The sequence below is a fragment of the Orycteropus afer genome, unplaced genomic scaffold (assembly GCF_000298275.1).
Source record: "Orycteropus afer afer isolate SDZICR_OR568_19922 unplaced genomic scaffold, OryAfe1.0 scaffold00100, whole genome shotgun sequence".
NCBI classification, from domain to species: Eukaryota; Metazoa; Chordata; class Mammalia; order Tubulidentata; family Orycteropodidae; genus Orycteropus; species Orycteropus afer.
Genome location: NW_006921687.1, coordinates 6,897,979 through 6,917,349, shown reverse-complemented (window position 1 = coordinate 6,917,349; position 19,371 = coordinate 6,897,979). Strand labels below are relative to the sequence as shown.

The 19,371-nt window shown below is 41.6% G+C and overlaps 1 protein-coding gene across 1 annotated transcript in view; it reads right to left on the bottom strand.

The window, feature by feature from the left end:
• Window positions 1-15,837, bottom strand: part of DENND5B (DENN domain containing 5B) — a 355,051-nt gene extending 339,214 nt beyond the window's left edge. The window contains exon 1 of the mRNA XM_042781291.1: window positions 15,711-15,837. Within this exon, the coding sequence (XP_042637225.1) occupies window positions 15,711-15,837 (127 nt within the window). The remainder of the gene's footprint in view (window positions 1-15,710) is intronic.
• Window positions 15,838-19,371: the final 3,534 nt, after the last annotated feature.

The following is a 19,371-nucleotide window of genomic DNA, read 5'->3' as shown; positions in this document are numbered from 1 at the left end:
GTAAACCAAAGTTCTAATGCTTCATTGTTATAAATCTCGGATGGTTTGTAACACAGACATTGCTCAGAAAGTTCTGCTAAAAATGTCTGAAATACAGCAAGCAAATGCTTGGTTTTCTGGATAAATTTGAAGACAGAATGCAAAACATTTATAAAATACACAGATAGCTCCTTTTATTTTTTTTCCCAGTCACTAATTCTACCCTCTTTCCCCAAAACTTCTTATATGAGCTACTAAAAGGTAGCAAAATTAAATGATCTCCTTTTCCTGGTCCCTTTTTCTCTTCCAAAGGAGCCTGGTGGTGCAATGATTAAAGCATTTGGCTACTAACTGAAAGATTGGCAGTTCAAACCCACCAGCCACTCCACAGGAGAAAGATGTCATAGTCGGCTTCTGTAAATATGTATGTTGTTGTTGTTGTTGTTATGTGCCGTCGAGTCAGCCCTGACTCATAGCGACCCCTCCTTGGGTTTCCGAGGCAGTATCACTACGGAAGTAGGATTGCCCAACCTTCCTTCCGGGGAGTGGCTGGTGGGTTTGAACTGCCAGCCTTCTGGTTAGCAATCAAGTGCCTTAGCCACTATGCTACCAGAGCTCCCGTAAATATGTATAGTCTTGGAAATCCTATGGGGTAGTTCTACTTGTTCCTGTAGGTTGCTATAGGGTCATCATGAGTTGGAATCGACTCAACAGCAGTGGATTGGGTTGGGTTGGGTTTCCCATCCTACTCTATTTTGCCTAGTAGGGTGTCTAAAAAGTATTTATCTGTTAATCAGATAATTATCAGAGCACTGACTCTGAAAATATACAATATGCTGCTTCTGCATGGAACTCTCTAAATCCAGATTTTAATTTCTCAGCAATGGAGACTAAACAGTTGAATCTCTCTTAGGCTCCCTTATTTAGAAAAGCTCACATTTTTGGGCTCTTACTAAATAAGCACTTTCACTTTAAGAAATGAAATTTCCAAGAACTTTTTACTTTTACTCCAAAGATAATCTTTTTAGTCATGTGCAACATACATACACACACACACACACGCACGCACACACACACAGATACTTTGAAAAGGAGAATAGTACTAAGGGAGAAAAAATAAACTTTTTAAAGTAAAAACATTTATAAAACCCATGCCTACAATTAAATCTGAAAGTTCTCCTCAATTTTCTAAAAACCATCTTTTAAGAAAGCTTAAAGCTTTACATTGCTGTGTTAGGAAACCTGGGTAGAAAGGAGAAAAGCTCAAAGGCCTATAATCTTGCCACAAAGCAGCAGGGTTAAAAGGCACAGGTTGGGGAATAGGGTGCAAAAACAGTTCTCACACTGGAGAGGAGACTATGTCTCATTGCTTCAGAAGACATTCAAAAGCTATTCAATTTTGTTTACTAAAATTATACAACTATTTACAATTTCCTTTAAGTCTCAAGGCAAATCTGAATTTTACAGAACAATTTATTTGTAGGCACAAGGAATCTAACAGCTTCTTCTTCCCTACATTTGAAAAACAAAAATGCAATCTCTCTTACACACGCATTTGTGCACACATGTGCACATGCATGCGTGCACACACGCACCAGGGCTTCAGCTGTCAATGAAAGAGTGATTTTCAGATAAAAGCTGTCACCTGACCTATTCAACACAGAGTTCAATAGGGCACAGAAATAAATACTAAATATGCATACATGTCAACAGATATTTCACATCAATGCCTCTGCCTCCCAATGATTCAACAAAGTATGTTTACTTCTTGGCCTTATGTTCATATTCAGAAAATGCTAAATTTTTACTCCTGCTTAGAGGAAAGTTCATTCCAGGGAAGACTGAACATAATTTTGTTAAACTTTCAGTAGGCTCAACATTTGTGCAGGAAATTTTTAATAATGATTGCATGATTTCTCATTGTTGTTGCTGTGTGCCGTTGAGTCGGCCCCGACTCATATTAAATCTGTACGGGCTGGGGGCCAAGGATATTTATCTGGATATCTCTGTACAATTTCTCCTCCCCAAACCACAAAATTTATGTTCTAAGTGGACGAGGAGGTGAGAGATATCACTGAAATCAGAATTAAGAGAATTCGGGAGTAACAGTTGTGGTTTTTAATTTTTTGTTTTCTACCATCCTCCATATAACCAACACTTTAACAAACTCTTCACTTTGTCCCTTTCCACCAAGGTCATGATGGTTTCCAAGTGGTTCACAGTAAATGAGGCCCATCAGTCCTTCAATATGAAGAATTGACAAGCTTTTACATTCAAACACACACACCTTTCATGTATTTAATTAAAATCAGACTGCAACTAGGACTGCCAATGAAGAAATAAGCACTACTAGACAAGAGAGAGAATAACCAAACAAAATAACAGATTTTGCCATAATCACCTCAATGGTACCAATGCCTGTGAAATCAGTCATTGTTCCTGGGAACAATGGCACAAAGCAAATGAAGTACAAATTTTTCTGGAGTTGAGCCAGAATATTTTGAAATCCAGACAAAAGTTTATTTATTAAGAAAAAGAATACACTAGAGACATGAGATGGCAATATTTTTAAACAATCTGTTATCTTGTTAACCCAGACGTTTAAATTTCCTTAAAGGTTGGGGTTAATTTTTTTTTTTTTTTAATTGTGCTTTGGGTGCAAATTTACAAAGCAAACTTGTTTTACATTCAACAGTTCATGCACATCTGATTTCATGGCCAAAGGTTGGGGTTAAACTTAAAGTGAAGATAAATTAACTTAGAAAATAAAACAAAACACTGTGGTCCTGGAAGTGAATTATCCACAAGCTTTAAACCTGAATTCCTAGTGTTCAAATCTGTTCTTATTAGAATCAATATCTCATTCTCATGGAATTATAAGTTAATATGCTGGTGCATATTGGGGAAGACTTCACCATTAGGGAATTATACAAGAGCACAGACAGAATACCACTCCTCCCCCCAAAAAAACCCCCACAAAATTCCTGTCTCAGATGGATAGGGGAAACAATTCCTCCTTCATATTTTAGCCCCAATCTACAGCAAAAAGAAAAAAAAATGGCATACATTAATATACAGGAAGAATAGTGCTGGTCTAGCAGATTGTCCCTATTTTCTCAAAGGACTATGAAAGATACTAAAGGGGACAAGAAATACAGAGTATTAAACCTGAAAAGATGTGGGAAATAAGAAGTCTTCCCAGTTTATGCTGGGGGTGAAGGTAATAGAGGATTTCCCTAGATACTGAAAAGAATTCTTCACTATGATGTTTTAATTACATTGGGAATTTTTGCCAAAGGAATATTTCTTCCTCTAAAGGTTTTAAATACACAGAAGAGATGACTAAAAGAGGAATGGGAGGTGGCTTCGAGAGGGCTAAGGTGGAAATAAGGGTGATCTTTGAAGGAGACACTGGAGCGGAGTACAAAAGATTTACCTATAAACAAACTTGAGTCAACACGTATGTATGGAATGCTACTGCAAATTTACTTACTTTATACATCACCTCTACACTCACTTCAAATCCCAACTCAATGCCATCTAGTCTATTCTGATTGAGCAACCCTCACTAAGTTTCCAAGGCTATAAATCTTTACAGAAGCAGACTGCCTCATCTTTCTTCCACGGAGCAGCTGGTAGGTTTAAACCATGGATCTTCTGATTAGCCGTCAAATGCCTTAACCACTACACCACCACAGAGCCTTACCTCTACACAAGTTTCCTTAAACTACAGAATAATTTCCTGTGTTAAGTAAATGACAGTGAGAAAAGAGGAAGGGATGGAAGGGACATAAGGGCTCCTGATTAAAAACCCAGTCTTCAAACCAGATAGTGTGACTCCCCAGGTGTGGGTAGGAAAAAATTACACAAAGGAATGTAAAACAAGTAGATTTTCATCACAAGGCCCTGGAACCTAGAAAACAGGATGTTGTTGTTGTTGTTGTTATTTGCCATCGAGTCGGCCCCTCCTTGGGTTTCCGAGGCAGTATCACTAAGGAAGTAGGGCAATACCTTCCTTCCTTCCGAGGAGTGGCTGGTGGGTTTGAACCGCCAGCCTTCTGGTTAGCAGTCAAGTGCCTTAGGCACTATGCTACCAGAGCTCCTAGAAAACAGGATACTTAAAAATATTTTTAAACTTGTTTTCAGTTTAAAACCTAGACATGCACAAGTTATATCTAAAGATTCAGCATTCTGGCCCTCACCAAAACCCACCACTCCAACTCACAGTGACTCTATATATAAGACAGAGTAGAACTACTCCATAGGATTTCAAAGGCTATAATCTTTAGGAAGCAGATTCTCATCTTTCTCCCACAGAGTGGCTGGTGGGTTTGAACCACCAACCTTCTGGTTAGTAGTCAAGTGCTTTAAAACCCTGTGCCACCAGGGCTCCCCCTAGTCTTCACAGCATGGTTAAAACTGAAAAATTTTTGCAACCTAAAATCTTAATTCTGTCACATTTATTTGCTGCACTCTATAGCTCTGGTAGCGCAGTTCCTAAGGCATCTGACTGCTAACCAGAAGGTTGATGGTTCAAACTCACCAGCCACTTCACGGAAGCAAGACTGGGCAATCTACTTTCGTTAACGATTTACTGCCTCAGAAACCCTATGGGGGTCGTGATGAGTCAGAAGCAACTTGACTTGGCAGTGGGTTTTTTTTTTCCATTTATAGTTTAAAAGCCCTTTCCAAAACACTGACACATCTTATAATTAAAGAAAGAATCTAGAAACAATCTAGCTCAGCGTATGTGTTGAGAAAAACACTCCTATGGTGTCCTCAGATTATGAAAAATTTTTTTTTTAAATCTACAAGGAAGGGAAGCAAATGAGACTATAAGCCTACTTTTGCAGAAGTCCTAAAAGACTTTATGAGTTTGTGGAAACTATTCACAGATCTTTAGTAACAGTAGTTTAGCCTTAGCATCAAGATTGACTTCCCATCATGTAATGAAGCTATGCACATTTCCCAGTAAGGTATGTTCTGGTTACCTAGTGCCACTCTGGGGAGCTCTGGTAGTGTAGTGCCTAAGGCACATGACTGCTAATCAGAAGGCTGGCAGTTCAAACCCACCAGTCACTCCTAGGAAAGAAGGGTGGGCAATCTACTTCTGTAGTGATACCGCCTCAGAAACCCAAGGAGGGGTCGCTATGAGATGGGTCCGACTCGATGGCACACAACAACAACAACAAGTGCCACTCTGACAGGAATATACCACAAATTGGATGGCCTTAACTAACAGGAGTTTACTCTCTCATAGTTTGGAAGCTATAAGTCCAAGTTCAAAGTGCCAGCCTCTAGGGGCTGGGTGAAAGTCCCTCAACCTTGGGGTCCAGCTCTGCCTCCTGCTCCCGGCCCACTGAAGCTAGAGGCGTTTCTTCACTCAGACAGCTGCTGGCTACTGAGGCTGACAAACCCAAGGTTGACAAGTAAAAAGGCACAGTCCTGATGTTACCAAACCACATGGCAGCCCATTAATTTAAGTCCATTATAAGTCCCAAGGTTGGCAGAGCATGGCAAGCTACTGAACAACGACACATAACTACACGCCAGGATCCAAGCGTGCCATAAGCTAGAGACTATCCCCAGGGCTTCTCCTTATATACAGTAAGCAAACCACATCTGAAAGGCAGTTGGCTGCTTGTGGTAGATCCCACCATGGAGCTGATTGCCAGTCTCATCATGGGGAGTAACTACCACCAGCTGCCCAGCCACTCAACCAGGTCCAGCCAAGCTGACATACAAATCTAACTACTACAGGTGTATATAATGCCACCTCCTTCTTGCCCATCTAATAAAACTATATAGGAATGGAACTGAGTGAGAATGAAATCATTACAGGGAAGTTCTTGAATCCATTCCATTTATTTAAAAATGTGTATCATTTACAACCTCAGTATTTCAACCATTGTTAATAAAGAATCACCTGTGTTGAGGACAGCTGGTCTGGAGGACTTGGAGCAACAGAAGGACATAGTGAAAGGGGGCCACTGACAGGCTGGAATAGAATTTGGCTTTGGCCTTTACTGTACCTATCACTTTGGGCAACAATTCACTAAACTTCACTCTCCTCATCTGTAAAATGAGGACAGTAACACCTTCAGTTATGAGGACCAAAGATAATGTTTATAAATCATCAACCTCAGTTCATGACCCAATAAATGTTGGCTATTTTCATAGCCTCAGAGTATAAAGGTGATTTCCTGGGGTTATTTCTGACTTAATGATGTTAATACTTACCTTTGAAAGTCATTTAAAGAAAGCATTATTTCAAAATTAGCTTTCTGCACCAGTAATATAACAAGTTTATAGAAGAATAAACAGGTAATCCAAAGCCATGTTAATAAAAAGTTGTATTTAATTTAGAATAAAATTAGTAAAAGTCATGAGTTCTTGGAAAAGGTGAAGGGATATTTGAGAAAGCAAGTGCTCCACGCTCTTCTACCCTCAGGATGTGCTGTTTTACCATACAAAATACTTCCACTTTTTTTTACCTTAGAGGGCAGTGAGTTTATGTTAAGGAGGGAGGAATAACTCAGAAAAGGATGGTGGAATGGCTGCACAACTTGGAGAACATAATCAATGTCACTAAACTGTACATGTACAAACTGTTGAATTGGTCTATGTTTTGCTGTGTATATTCTCAACAACAAAATAAATTTTTAATACACTACCAGAAGGCTGATGGTTCAAACCTACTAGCCACTCCACAGAAAGAAGACAATCTACTTCCATAAAGATTTACCACCTTGGAAACCCAAAGGGAGTTACTAAAAGTCAGAACCGACTCAATGGCAGCGAGTTTGGTTTGGTTTATATGAACTAGAACAATCAAAACAGAATTAAGGAGAATACTGACACATTGTAGAAAATCTAACTAATGTCACTGAATGATTTGTGTAGAAACTGTCAAAGGGGAATCTAATTTGCTGTGTAAACATTCACCAAAAAAACACAATAAAACAGCATCCAAAATAAAAAAACTTTCACTTTTTTTCCTCGAATTCTCAGTTCTTATCCCCAACCATCTTTGCATTTTTTTTTCCTGAAAAGTAAAAGGGTAGTCTCATACCGAAAATTCTCAGCATCTCGGGTGCCACCTTAAAAAGTCAAGCCATAGAAAGAACAGAACATTACACAAGGCACAGTAAAGACAAAATATAAATGGGGAAAATATATATAAAGGGTAAAATTTTACAGAAACAAAGAGAACTACCCTGGCTGATCACGCCCCAAAACTAGCATGGGTACCCATAAGAAAGCAAACTGTGAATGTGATTTTCTAAGAAACGCTCCTCTAAAACCAAAACTGAAGGTACAAGCACTCCTTAGTACAACCACTTTCTGAAATTTTATACACACTACCTACTGTTTATGTGCTCATCACTTGGAACTAGTTTATGAATAAGTAAGACACGTTGTTAGCTTAAACAAAAAAAGCCTCGCTAGTACTTGCATGCTTGCTTGAACAGAACTGGTAAAAAGAAAAAAAAAGTTATTTATTTTTCATAGCTTGTTGCAAGAGAGAATAGGCTAATAAATATTACAAACAGGAGAAATTTTAGTAGCTCACAAAGCTGATGTAAATCTTTCTAAAAACTAATCATTTACCCACTCTCTTGCTTTTCATCAACCTCAAGCTTCTCATTTCTAAAGAAACCCTTGCTCCCATCATAAGATTTAAAAAACCCACACTCAGATCAAATATATGACCTTTTATTGTCAGTAACAATGAAAAATAAACAAGAGACAAAGGCCCTACCCTCTCAAAACTCTTAACTCACAGCCATCGAGTCAAACCCGACTCATAGCAACCCCTCCTTGGGTTTCCAAGGCGGTATCACTACAGAAGGAGATTGCCCAACCTTCCTTCCAAGGAGTGGCTGGTGGGTTTGAACCGCCAGCCTTCTGGTTAGCAGTTAAATGCCTTAGGCACTATGCTATCCTCTTGTTGTTGTTGTTGTTTGCCGCCGAGTCGGCCCCGACTCATAGCGACCCCTCCTTGGGTTTCCAAGGCAGTATCACTACAGAAGTAGGATTGCCCAACCTTCCTTCCGAGGAGTGGCTGGTGGGTTTGAACCGCCAGCCTTCTGGTGAGCAGTCAAGTGCCTTAGGCACTATGCTACCAGAGCTCCTATGCTATCCTCTAGGAGCTGACAATTTAATAGGAAAGACTGACATTGACAACTTAAACAACTGCCTCCTTTACCATGACAGCAGAATTCGCTAAGGCCCGACTACTATTACTGAACAATTTGATCAAAGATTCCATAGAAGATTCCTGATCAAAAAGTAGAAAATGCAAAACAGAATTTCAAATTCTCAGAGTCCAGACTTTCTGGAGCCATGAAGGCTGGATGCATATCTGAAACTAATGCCCTTAGACAACTGTTAAAGCTTAAACCAAAAATACTCCCTGAAACCTTCTTAAAAACAAACAATATTTAGTTTAACTAGTTTAAAAAAAAAATCTGTCTTGAACATCATGCTCTTTTAAGATCTATATGAGATCAAATTGACAACAACTCGAAAGATAAGAGAGGAAGCAAGGGGGCAGTAAGTTTATGTTAATGGGGGAGGAGCAACTCAGAAAAGGATGGTGGATACTTATACAACTTGAGGAATGTAACCAATGTCACTAAATGGTACATATAGAAACTGTGAACTAAGGTATATTCTGCTATATATATTGTCAACAACAAAATAAATAAAATTATGTGTAAAGAACAAGCAAATGCATTTACAGTATATTGTCAGGTACTGGTAAGTGCCAATATGGAGGCACTGGTGGTTCAGTAGTAGAATTCTCACTTTTCGTGCGGAAGACCTGTTAATTCCTGGCCAACCTGTCTTATGTGCAGTCACTACCCACTGTCTATCAGTGAGGCTTGCGTGTTGCTATGATGCTGAACAGGCTTCTGTGGAGCTTCTCGACTAAGATGACCTATGTAGAAAAGCCTGGTGATCTACTTCCAAAAACCAGCCAATGAAAACCAAAAAAACTGGTAATGATCAGGCAGTGTCATTCAGTTGTACATGGAGTCACCACGACGGCTGACTTGACAGCAGCTAACAAGTACTATAAGGAAAATAGAGTGGCATGACTGGCAAGGGTGGAGCAGGCAGAGTAAGGAAGGATATTATTTTATATAGGACTGTCTGGGAAGGCCTCACTGAGGAGGTAACACTTGTGCAGAGACCTGAATGCTGAGAAGAGGCCAATTGTGGTAGTTAAAACTGTGTATCATCTTAGCTGGGCCAGTGGTTTTGAGTAGCTGGACAGCTGGATATAATTATTCCCCATGATGGGATTGTAATCACCTCCACTGCGGAGTCTGCTGCAAGGAGCTGAATAGCTGCCTTCGGGGTGTAGCCTACTTCCAGCATATAAGAAGAAGCTTTGAGAAAGGTCTCTAGCTTTTGGCACATCTGGATCCTGCATTTGGCCTGCCATGTTGCCTGCTGATCTGGGATTATTCCCGAACTTGAGCCAGTGGTCTGGAGTATCATATGCTTATCTTGGTACTGTGCCTTTCTACCTATTGACCTTGAGTTTGTCAGCCTCAGCAGCCAGCAGCTGCCTGAGTTAAGAGATGCCTCCAGCTCCAGTGGGCTGGGAGCAAAAGGCAGAGCTGAAGCCCAAGGTGGAGGGGCCGACATTCTGAACTCAGACTTCTAGCCTCCTAAGCTGTAAAACAATAAATCCTGTTTGTAAAAGCCATTTACTTGTGGTTGTCTTGTACAGCAGGACTAGAGGACCAAGACACCAATCTTGCAAAGACCTAGGGCTGCACTATCCAATAGGGTAACTATCCATATATGATTATGAAGTATTTTAAATGTGCCTAGTCCAAACGCAGGTACGTTGTAAATGTAGAATACATACTGGATTTCAAAGATTTAATAAGAAATGAAAACTATAAAAGACCACTTATGTAATTTTTATATTGATTATATGTTAATATTTTGCATTTGTTTGTTTGTTTGTTTGTTATGTGCCGTCGAGTCGGCCCCGACTCATAGCGACCCCTCCTTGGGTTTCCGAGGCAGTATCACTACGGAAGTAGGATTGCCCAACCTTCCTTCCGAGGATAGACTGGGTTAAATGGGAGCTCTGGTGGCGTAGTGCCTAAGGCATCTGACTGCTAAGCAGAAGGCTGACAGTTCAAACCCACAAGCCACTCCTCGGAAGGAAGACTGGGCAATTTACTTCCATAGAGATACTGCCTTGGAAACCCAAGGAGGTGTCACTACGAATCGACTCGACAACAGTGAATTTGGTTTTTTTGCTTTTGGGTTAAATACAGCATACCATCTTTTTTCTTTCTCTATGCTGGCATGTCCTGCATTAACAAAATGGAACAGATGTCTGAGCTATGGGGTTATCAGAGGGAGTTCAGATGCACTCCCTACTAGACCAATTTCATTTTAAGAATTTTTTTCCCAGTGGGTTTTTAAAATCAAGTTATCACTGTATCAGAGCTACCAGACCTTGAATCTTCTTCCACTTCATTAGAATGGTGACTGATCGTTGTTTCATTCCTTCCCCAGCCTTCTCTGTTAACTAGGCCTGACCTTCCAAACTCCCAACTGTATCTATTGTGGCTAACTGAAGTACTATCAATGGTGGTCAGACCGGGCTGTTCCTATACACCAAAGCCTGTACCATGTCCACTGTTTTTAAGACACACTTCAGCACAATCCTGACTACGACATTCATGTCTAGAGTAAGAACAAGACTGAACTGCTTGCTAAACTCAGTCAAACTCACCTTTTCTGAGTTTAAATAAAATATAATGTGGTATACGGTACTAGAACAACTAGGTTCTAGTCCAGATTCTGCTGCTGGTCAAATGTGATTTTACGTGTCCCTTACTCTCTCAGCTTCAGTTTCGTCACTGTAAATGCTATCTAAAGTTCATCCTAGTACTATGATGGCATGATACTTTGTCAGTCTCAATTATATTTTATATTTGAATTTAGATCATGGTCTCCACTGCCTCCAAATTCTTCCAGAAATTACATTCAAAACAACCAAAACTAAAAATAGCTAGAGACATTAAGGAAAAGAAGCCTGTGGCAGGGATCTCACCCGTCAAACTCAACAGCTATGAACAGCACCAAATCCAGCCTCATGGGAATGCTTTAAGAATATTCTGGTCATCACACAATTTATAGTCTCATATGTAAAGTTCATGTGAATTCACTTATTAAACATTGTTATGTTATGTTATGTGCCGTCGAGTCGGCCCTGACTCATAGTGACCCCTCCTTGGGTTTCCGAGGCAGTATCACTATGGAAGTAGGATTGCCCAACCTTCCTTCCGAGGAGTGGCTGGTGGGTTTGAACCGCCAGCCGTCTGGTTAGCAGGCAAGTGTCTTAGCCACTATGCTACCAGAGCTCCCTAGACATTGTATACTACGTTTATTTATATCAAAGAAAGAGGCAGAGTCCCTGACCTTTTGAGTGGCTTGCATACTTATGTTACTTGAATATAGACCTAATTACGTCTTTAATTTTCCACTGCCTGAAAGATTCTTTGCTGTGAATCAAACCATGTAAATTTCTATAGCTAGGTCTTAACAGAAGTAAGGGCTAAAAAGGAAAATTTCAAAATTTCTGCTTTCTATCACATCAACTAATTCCAAGATTTATCTCCATTTATACCTCCCTTCTTCACGCAATAAAGAATCCAGTTTTGAAGCTTTTCTTATCTTTAGCACTTAAAAGAAATTTAAGCATTTTTTGTTAAAATTTAATTTTCATTTATGGATAAGGTGCATCTTGAAAATACACAGTGAGCAGAGAAGGAGGAACACAACAGCAGCTAAGATGTGGTGGAGAAAGAACAGGTAATAATACCAACATGTATTTATATACATTCTTATACAACTTCTAAACCAAACCAAATGCACTGCCATCGAGTCAGATCCAACTGATAGAGACCCCTCCTTGGGTTTTCAAGGCAGTATCACTATGGAAGGAGATTGCCCAACCTTCCTTCCGAGGAGTGGCTGGTGGGTTTGAACCACCAGCTTTCTGGTCAGCAGTCAAATGCCCTTAGGCACTACGTCACCAGAGCTCCTATAAAACTTCTAGGTCCTCAATTTTTAAATATATTTTTATTTTTAAAATTATTTTCAACTACCAAGAAACCTATTTTCTTGAGGTGGAAGACGTATTTTCAATTGTTGTTAAGGCTGGGTTTTACTGGGAGGAATGTCTAAAAAATAATTTGAAGCTTTGAAAACTCTTATTATAAGGTGTTAGTCTATTTAATTGTATTACTTTATCATATGGTATTTGTCCCACCAGTGTGAAGTGTGAATTCTAGGAACATGCATATGTTAAGAACAAGTCTACAAAGCAACTGGTAGAATTTATGTTTAATAGAAGTCAATTAAGACCTTCTACAAGCGGGTGACAACTTGCTAAGAAACAATGTGATAAAAATAGATCAGTTCCAGAAAAGCAAAACAGAAACTTAACTATCATTAACTTTGAATTAATAATGCGGCAAAACAGAAACAAGCTTCTGACTAATTTGACTAATACAATGGCACTGTTTCCTTATCCCCAAATCTAGCTCTATGGAAATAGTTAAGAAAACACTGTCAGTTGGAAAATCTATACCACATTCTGTTTTCCTCCCATGTCACTGGCCATACTCCTTAAGCTCCTCAATTTTATTTTCCTTATTCTCCTACTTCTAACTTCGGAATGCTCTCATGATTCAATCCTTGAGTCTTTTCTATCTATACTCCCTCACGAGGTGATTTCACAGTTTTAAATTTGTATCTACATTGCACATCTCTCCCCTGAGAGATCTCATGTACTTAACATCTTCAATTGAATGTCTCCTAGCCACCTCAAACTAGTATGTCCAAAACTGAACTTATTTTCTCCTGCCTGCTTCTCTATCAATTAGTCTTTCCTATTTCAGTAATAAGAGAATTTTTTAGAGTTGAAAAGCTGTAAAGTTGATTTTTGCAGGCTGAAAATCTTGAGTCATCTTTGATCCTTTCTTTGACTACAAATACCATATTCATATCATCAACAAATTATGTTGTCTCTAACTTTAAAATATATCCAGAATATATTCTCACCACTTCCACTAACAGTACCTTGGTCTAAACCACCAACTTCTCACATCTCTTACCTCAAATAGTGAACTAGCTTCCTATCTGGTCTCTTGCCTCCATTCTCGCAACTGATGTCATCTACACAACATAGTAGCCACAGTAATCCTTTTGTAAGGTACATCAGATCCTGTCATTACTTTGAGCAAAACCTTCCAGTGATGTTCTACCACTCAGAGTAAAAATCTAACAATTGTCTATGAGAGATGATACAATCTCTTTGACCTATCTACTAGTCTTACCCTCCCTCACTGCCAGCCACTCTAGTGTCATTGCTTTTACCTAAACAAACTTGGTACTCTTCCAACTCAGGATTTTTGCACTTGCTGACTGTTCCACACACAACCTGTATGGCTTGCTTCCTTACCTCTTTCAGGTCTCTGTTCAAAATGTCACCTTCTCTGTGAGGCCTTCCCTAACCATTCTATTATTACAACCTCACCATTCTACCTCCCTGCTGGCACTTCCCAATCCCATTTCTCTGTTTTATTTTTTCCTCATAGCATTTATTAACATCTGGCAGACAATATGTATTCATCATTTATTTATTAATGATAGCATAAGCTACATGATGGCAGGAATTTTTTACTTTTCTTCACAGCTTTCCCCAGTGCCTAAAACACAGTCTACACATGTTGTTAGGTGACACAGGTTCTAAAATTATTTGTTCAATGAATGAATGATACTGAAATATTACCAATACTGATGGTTGCCTCAACACACCCAGTATCATAAGGAGCAGAAATGCCAAACAATCATCTATACTCACATGTAGAATAGCAAAAAGAGATACAATAGTTTCTAAAAAATGCATTAAATTTTTTTTACTATTACTTTTGTTAAAACCATTTGCATTGTGTCTGAAGTATTCCAGGGCACACCCTTAATGCTGTTTTAAGCTTTACTAAGCACACAGACTTCAGATGGAGAAGAAAAAATATAGGCTTTTTCCTTTCATAGGCTACCACTTGACAGAAGGCGTCCAAGTGACCCTGGTGTCACCAATGTTCAGGATGTTTAGAGAGGAAGAGATCTTAGAAAAATGAGATACCAGTAATTTTTTCACCCATCCCAAAAGAGCAATCCCTCCAAATCTTCTACAGACATTTTTTCTAACTTTATATTCCTGGGCCATGTTAACAAAGTCATTGTGCATCACAGAAATAGTGAAATCTTAGTTGACAAAATAATTTATGATTACACAATTTAATATACAGAAAATCTGATATTCTATTATCCTTCTTTTCCAAAAAAATTTAACTAAAGCTAGACTAAGTTTTTATTGTTGAAAATGCTCTGCTGTGAAGCTGACTTAATAAAAAGATAAAGACGTGGGCTGATGGGTACTGTATCTTAAGACTGAACAGTTTTGTTTACTCTATTGTTTATTATTTAATACATTCTTCTCAGTCCCCTCAAAAGGAAAGAACAAAAATTCACATTGGTGCAATCAATAAGGAATGTTATGTCCACAGGAAGTTAATCTAAAAGGCTATGACTTAAGCGTTTAACACTGACACAGATAAAGTTCAGGCTGTAGATGTCACTTGTTTCACTCATTAAAAAAAAAAAAAAAAAAAAAAAGGCAAGACACCAAGATTCCGATCCCAAGGAGCCAAGGAGAAAGAAACAGACGTGAAAAATGAAATCAGTTGTTTCTCTCTGGCCTCCTCTCGACACTGCGCACTACCCGCCCCCCCCCCCGCCCCCTACTCCTTTAACGGCCCCTTCTCCCAGCGTTGGTTCCCAGCTCAACCCTGCACTGCGCCACCAAATGAGTCAAGAGAGGGGACCGGTGTCCCTCCAGGAAAATCAGGCAGAATCACAAGGTTCACCCAACTGAGGTGAACCCAACTCCTTAAACTCGGGAACAGTGTAGGCAGTATCAACAAAGCGTCATGCTGGGTCCTGAGCGTCCAAAGTCCCTGCTAGCTCCCGTGACAATGCCAAATCGACAGGATTCCAAAAGGTGACTTCGACCGTCATCAGTGAACCCGAGGCAGGAGGCGGTGCAGACCGGGAACAATCAAGGATGAAGTCCAACTAGCCTCCCGCCCAGGGCTCGCCCGCGGGGCCATCACCTTCCTCGGTCTCTAACACCCCTTCCCCCAGAAAGGCCGGAGCGCTGCGTCACGTGCCGGGGCTGAAACTTTGCGGCCGGGGCGGAAAAGGTGGGGGGTGGGATGAACGGGAAGACTGCGAGGCCGGAGAGTTAAAGCGCCCTATGAGTCACTTGCAGCCTCCGCGTGCAGCTGCAGGCGAAGGGGCCTGCGTGCCGCCCTTGCCCCTGCCCCCGCGCCCGTTATTTATAACCCCATGCTAGAGAGGCTAAAGCCCCCTACTAGCGCCCTCGGCTGCGGCCGCCCGCAGGCTCAGCAGCGCACCCTGCGCGCGGAATAAATAACAATGTCATTAAATCGCTGCCCGAGCGCCCATCCGGCTGGAGAGTGGACGGCGTGGGGAGCCGCCGGGAGCTGACTTTGGAGGCGGGCCCCCGCCTCCCGCGCGTCTCTGCAGCGTTCCCCGTGTCCCTACGGGGACCCCCGCGCCACCAGCTTCCCTGCCTCCACGGCGCCGCACCACGGCCTTACCCGCCAGCTCGTCGGGCTCCAGCCCGCTGTCCGCGTCGATCCCGCACAGCACGAAGTAGTGCGCGAAGCGGCAGGCGGCCGGGGAGGAGCCCGAGCCCGGCCCGGGCGCCGCGCTGCTCCCGCTCATCCCAACCCAGCTGTTCTTGCGGCAGCCGCCGCCGCCGCCCGAGAAGGCTAGCTGCCAAGGCTGCCGCCGCTCTGACTGGTGCCCCTGTGTGCCTGTCCTAGAGCGACACTGGCGCGCCCATGGCCGCGCGGCCGCCACTCACCACCGCAGCCTCGTTCCACGCTCGGCGCGGGGGAAGAGGCCACGGGCTTGCGCTCGGTTGGTCCCGGACCCAGTCCTGGGGTGGGGGAGGGGCGCGCAGGGGGAGTGTCGGCGCGAGAGCGCGGCGTGAGAGGTTCGCGCCGCCGCAGCTGTGCTCGCTAACTGGTAGCCTCGGCGTCTGGCGGCCGCCGGTCAGCTGAGCTGCTCTGGGGCTGAGAGAGCGCGGGCGCCAGGGACGGCTGCAGAATGGGGGTTGGGGGGAAAGCGCGCTCGCGAGGAGCGGGGGCGCGCACTCCGGTCGTGCGCGCGCGCCCAGAGGCTCAGAGGCTGGAGCGCCTGGCTTTGGAGAGATTCTCCCACACCAGCGCGGGCTGCGGCGCTGGGGGCGACCCTATTCATTACACGCCTCCTAGCCGCGGCCAACCTCTTAGAGGGATTCTGTCTTTTAAAGAGGATGCTCCTCTTCCTAATAAATAATAATAATACAGATTGGGGAAGGATAGCAGAGGCTCTAAGACCATTTACCACAACGGTCTGGACCACCAACATCTTTAAATTATGGCACGTGCAGAAGTGTGTTTTATTTTAAGATTCTAGGCCTGTATCCTTACCCTCTGGCCATCCTTCCCCTGACCGTTCATAAACCATCCTTCCTCAATGACTTGGTAGCAACTCATCGCTGAGAGGGGGAAACGCTCAATAGCCACAAAGTGTTGAGACTTCTAAAAGGAGTGAAATCGCCAACTCCCCCAGGACCCCCACCATTCCGTAATTTATCCTGACATTTTCCAGGTCAGTGTAAAGTAGCTAGGGCAATCCAGTTCCCTGACTCTGTACTCCTTTGATAATTATCAGCTGTATCTGCAGGTACATTCGAAGCTGATAAGGCCGCAGGAATTAGACCCTGAACTGTGCTCCTCGCAAGGGCAAGGTTTGGTTATGCTTCCCTTTCCTCAGATTTTCCGTTCTTCAGAGGAGCTCACCAACCAGTTCTTATTTTTTTGAAAGGTGAAAACTGAATCCATTCCATATCCGTGTGGCCATGCCTTCCACACCACTCCCTACTCTCTTCTTTCTGGACTGAGGTTTAAGGATGCGGGTAGGGAGGATCATGAACACCATTGATCATGAACACCATTGGCAGACACGTAAGCAAACCTCCCAGGGAGGTCAACTAAGAGTGCCTCATTATTTGACTTAATAATCATCTTCTTGGCAGGTATCTATGCACGCACACCATCATTTACTGTAGCTTGTATCCTCATTTCCTTCTCTCTCTCTCTCTCTCTCTCTCTCTTTAATTTGAAATGTAAGAAGAATCAAGAAATCAGGGTGAACCACGCCTGGGTAATTAACCTTTACCTCCAATTGCACCCTGTACTTTTTCTTCAAAACACTTGTAATGATTTTTTGTGTCTGTTTTCTTAGATGAATTGTAAGTTCCCCTAGAGCAAGAGTCATGCTTGTTCATCTTATTTCCAGTATCTAGCAGAACCCTGGTACTACTTAGCTGCACAATTTGTTTATTGAATCAATGTAGGCTAGTTATATAGGTAGTAACAGGTTGTTGGGCTAGTAGAACACACACAAACTTTAGTATCTGTAACATTTATCAACATTTGCTAATTTACTATTATACAATTATTGCTTTTTCCTCATATAAAAAGTACTGACACGAACAAAACAATTTCACTCCTGAGGAAGGGGAAGGAGTGGTGGAGTGTGTATATATTTCTCCTATCTATCTTTGACAGTGGCTCCTTGCACTTTCCTAGATTTAGACTAATCAAAGTATGATTGAAAACTAATTGACTATTTGTACTAGCCAAGAAACATATCATTTTTGTTAGTTTGAGCAGTCACTGACTCATGAGATTTTTAAGCTCAGTGTTAACATTCTTAAAATGAAAAAATTAAAAAAGAAACCCAAACAATGCATTGATTAAAATATGTAAATCTCATTAAAATAAAATTCCCAAAGCTTTCAAAGGAATAGTCACGTATCATAAGATAAAGCACTAATTTGAAAATACCTGGGTACTTTCTAATTATTACTCAGAATGACACTGTATAGGTCTAGCCTGCATTATACAATGAAAGTTGTAAAGATAATCAAGAATTGACTATGTAACACAGTATTCTGTTTTCCCCTGAAATAATGACATGTTGTTAAGTGCTACCTAAGTACAACAGAACGAAATCCTGCATGGTCCTGTGCCATCCTCACAGTCCTTGCCATGCTTGAACCCAGTGTTGCAGCCACTGTGTCCATCTATCTCAGTGAAGGTCTTCCCCTTTTTCACTGACTCTTCACTATACCAAGCATGATACCCTTCTCCAAGGATTGCTGCCTTCTGACAATATGACCAAAGTGAGATGAAGTCTGGCCATTGTTGATTCCAAGGAGCATTCCAGCTACACTTCTTCCAGAACAGACCAGTTCATTCTTCTGGCATCCATGGTATTTTCAGTGTTCTTCACCAATTCCCCAATTAAATGCATCTATTCTTCTGCAATCTTCCTTATTCACTGCCCAGCTTTAACATGCATAAAAGGCAATTGAAAATACCATGACTTGAATTAGGCGCACCCTAGCCTTCACAGGAACATCTTTGCTCTCTAACACTTTAAAGAGGTCCCTTGCAGCAGATTTGCCCAGTTTAGTACTTCATCTGATTTTTTGCCTGCTGCTTCCAATGCTATTGATTGTGGACCTAAGTAAAGCAAAATCTTTGACAGCTTCAATTGTTTCTCCATTTATCATGATGTTGCTTATTGGTCTATTTGTGAGGATTTTTGTTTTCTTTACGTTGTAGTGTAATCCATACAAAAGGCTGTAGTCTTTAATCTTTATCAGTAAGTGCTTCAAGTCTTCTTCACTTTCACCAAGCAAGGTTGTGTCATCTTCATATTGTAGGCTGTTAACAATTCTTCCTCCAATCCTGATGCCACATTCTTCATGTAGCATACAGATTGAATAAGTATGGTGAAAGAATACAAAACTGACACACACCATTCTTGTTTTTAAACCATGCAGTATCCTCTTGTTCTGGTCGAATGACTACCTCTTGGTATATGTACAGGTCCCTCATGAGCACAATTAAGTGGTCAGGAATTCCCATTTTTCACAATATTATCCATAATTTGTTATGATCCACACAACTGAATGCTTTGGCATAGTCAATAAAATACATGTAAACATCTGTCAGCCCCAGGGACAACTCAGGGACGCCCAAAGCAGCAGACCAGAAGAGTAGGAGAAAGGGGATTAAAAGCCAGGAAGCCAGACACAGGAACAGTCAACCACAGGGACCCAGGTGGGGGTGATACGAGAGGTCTCCAACAACAAGACAAACTTGTCTGTCGGTTTGTCCTACTGTGGTGACATGTAGA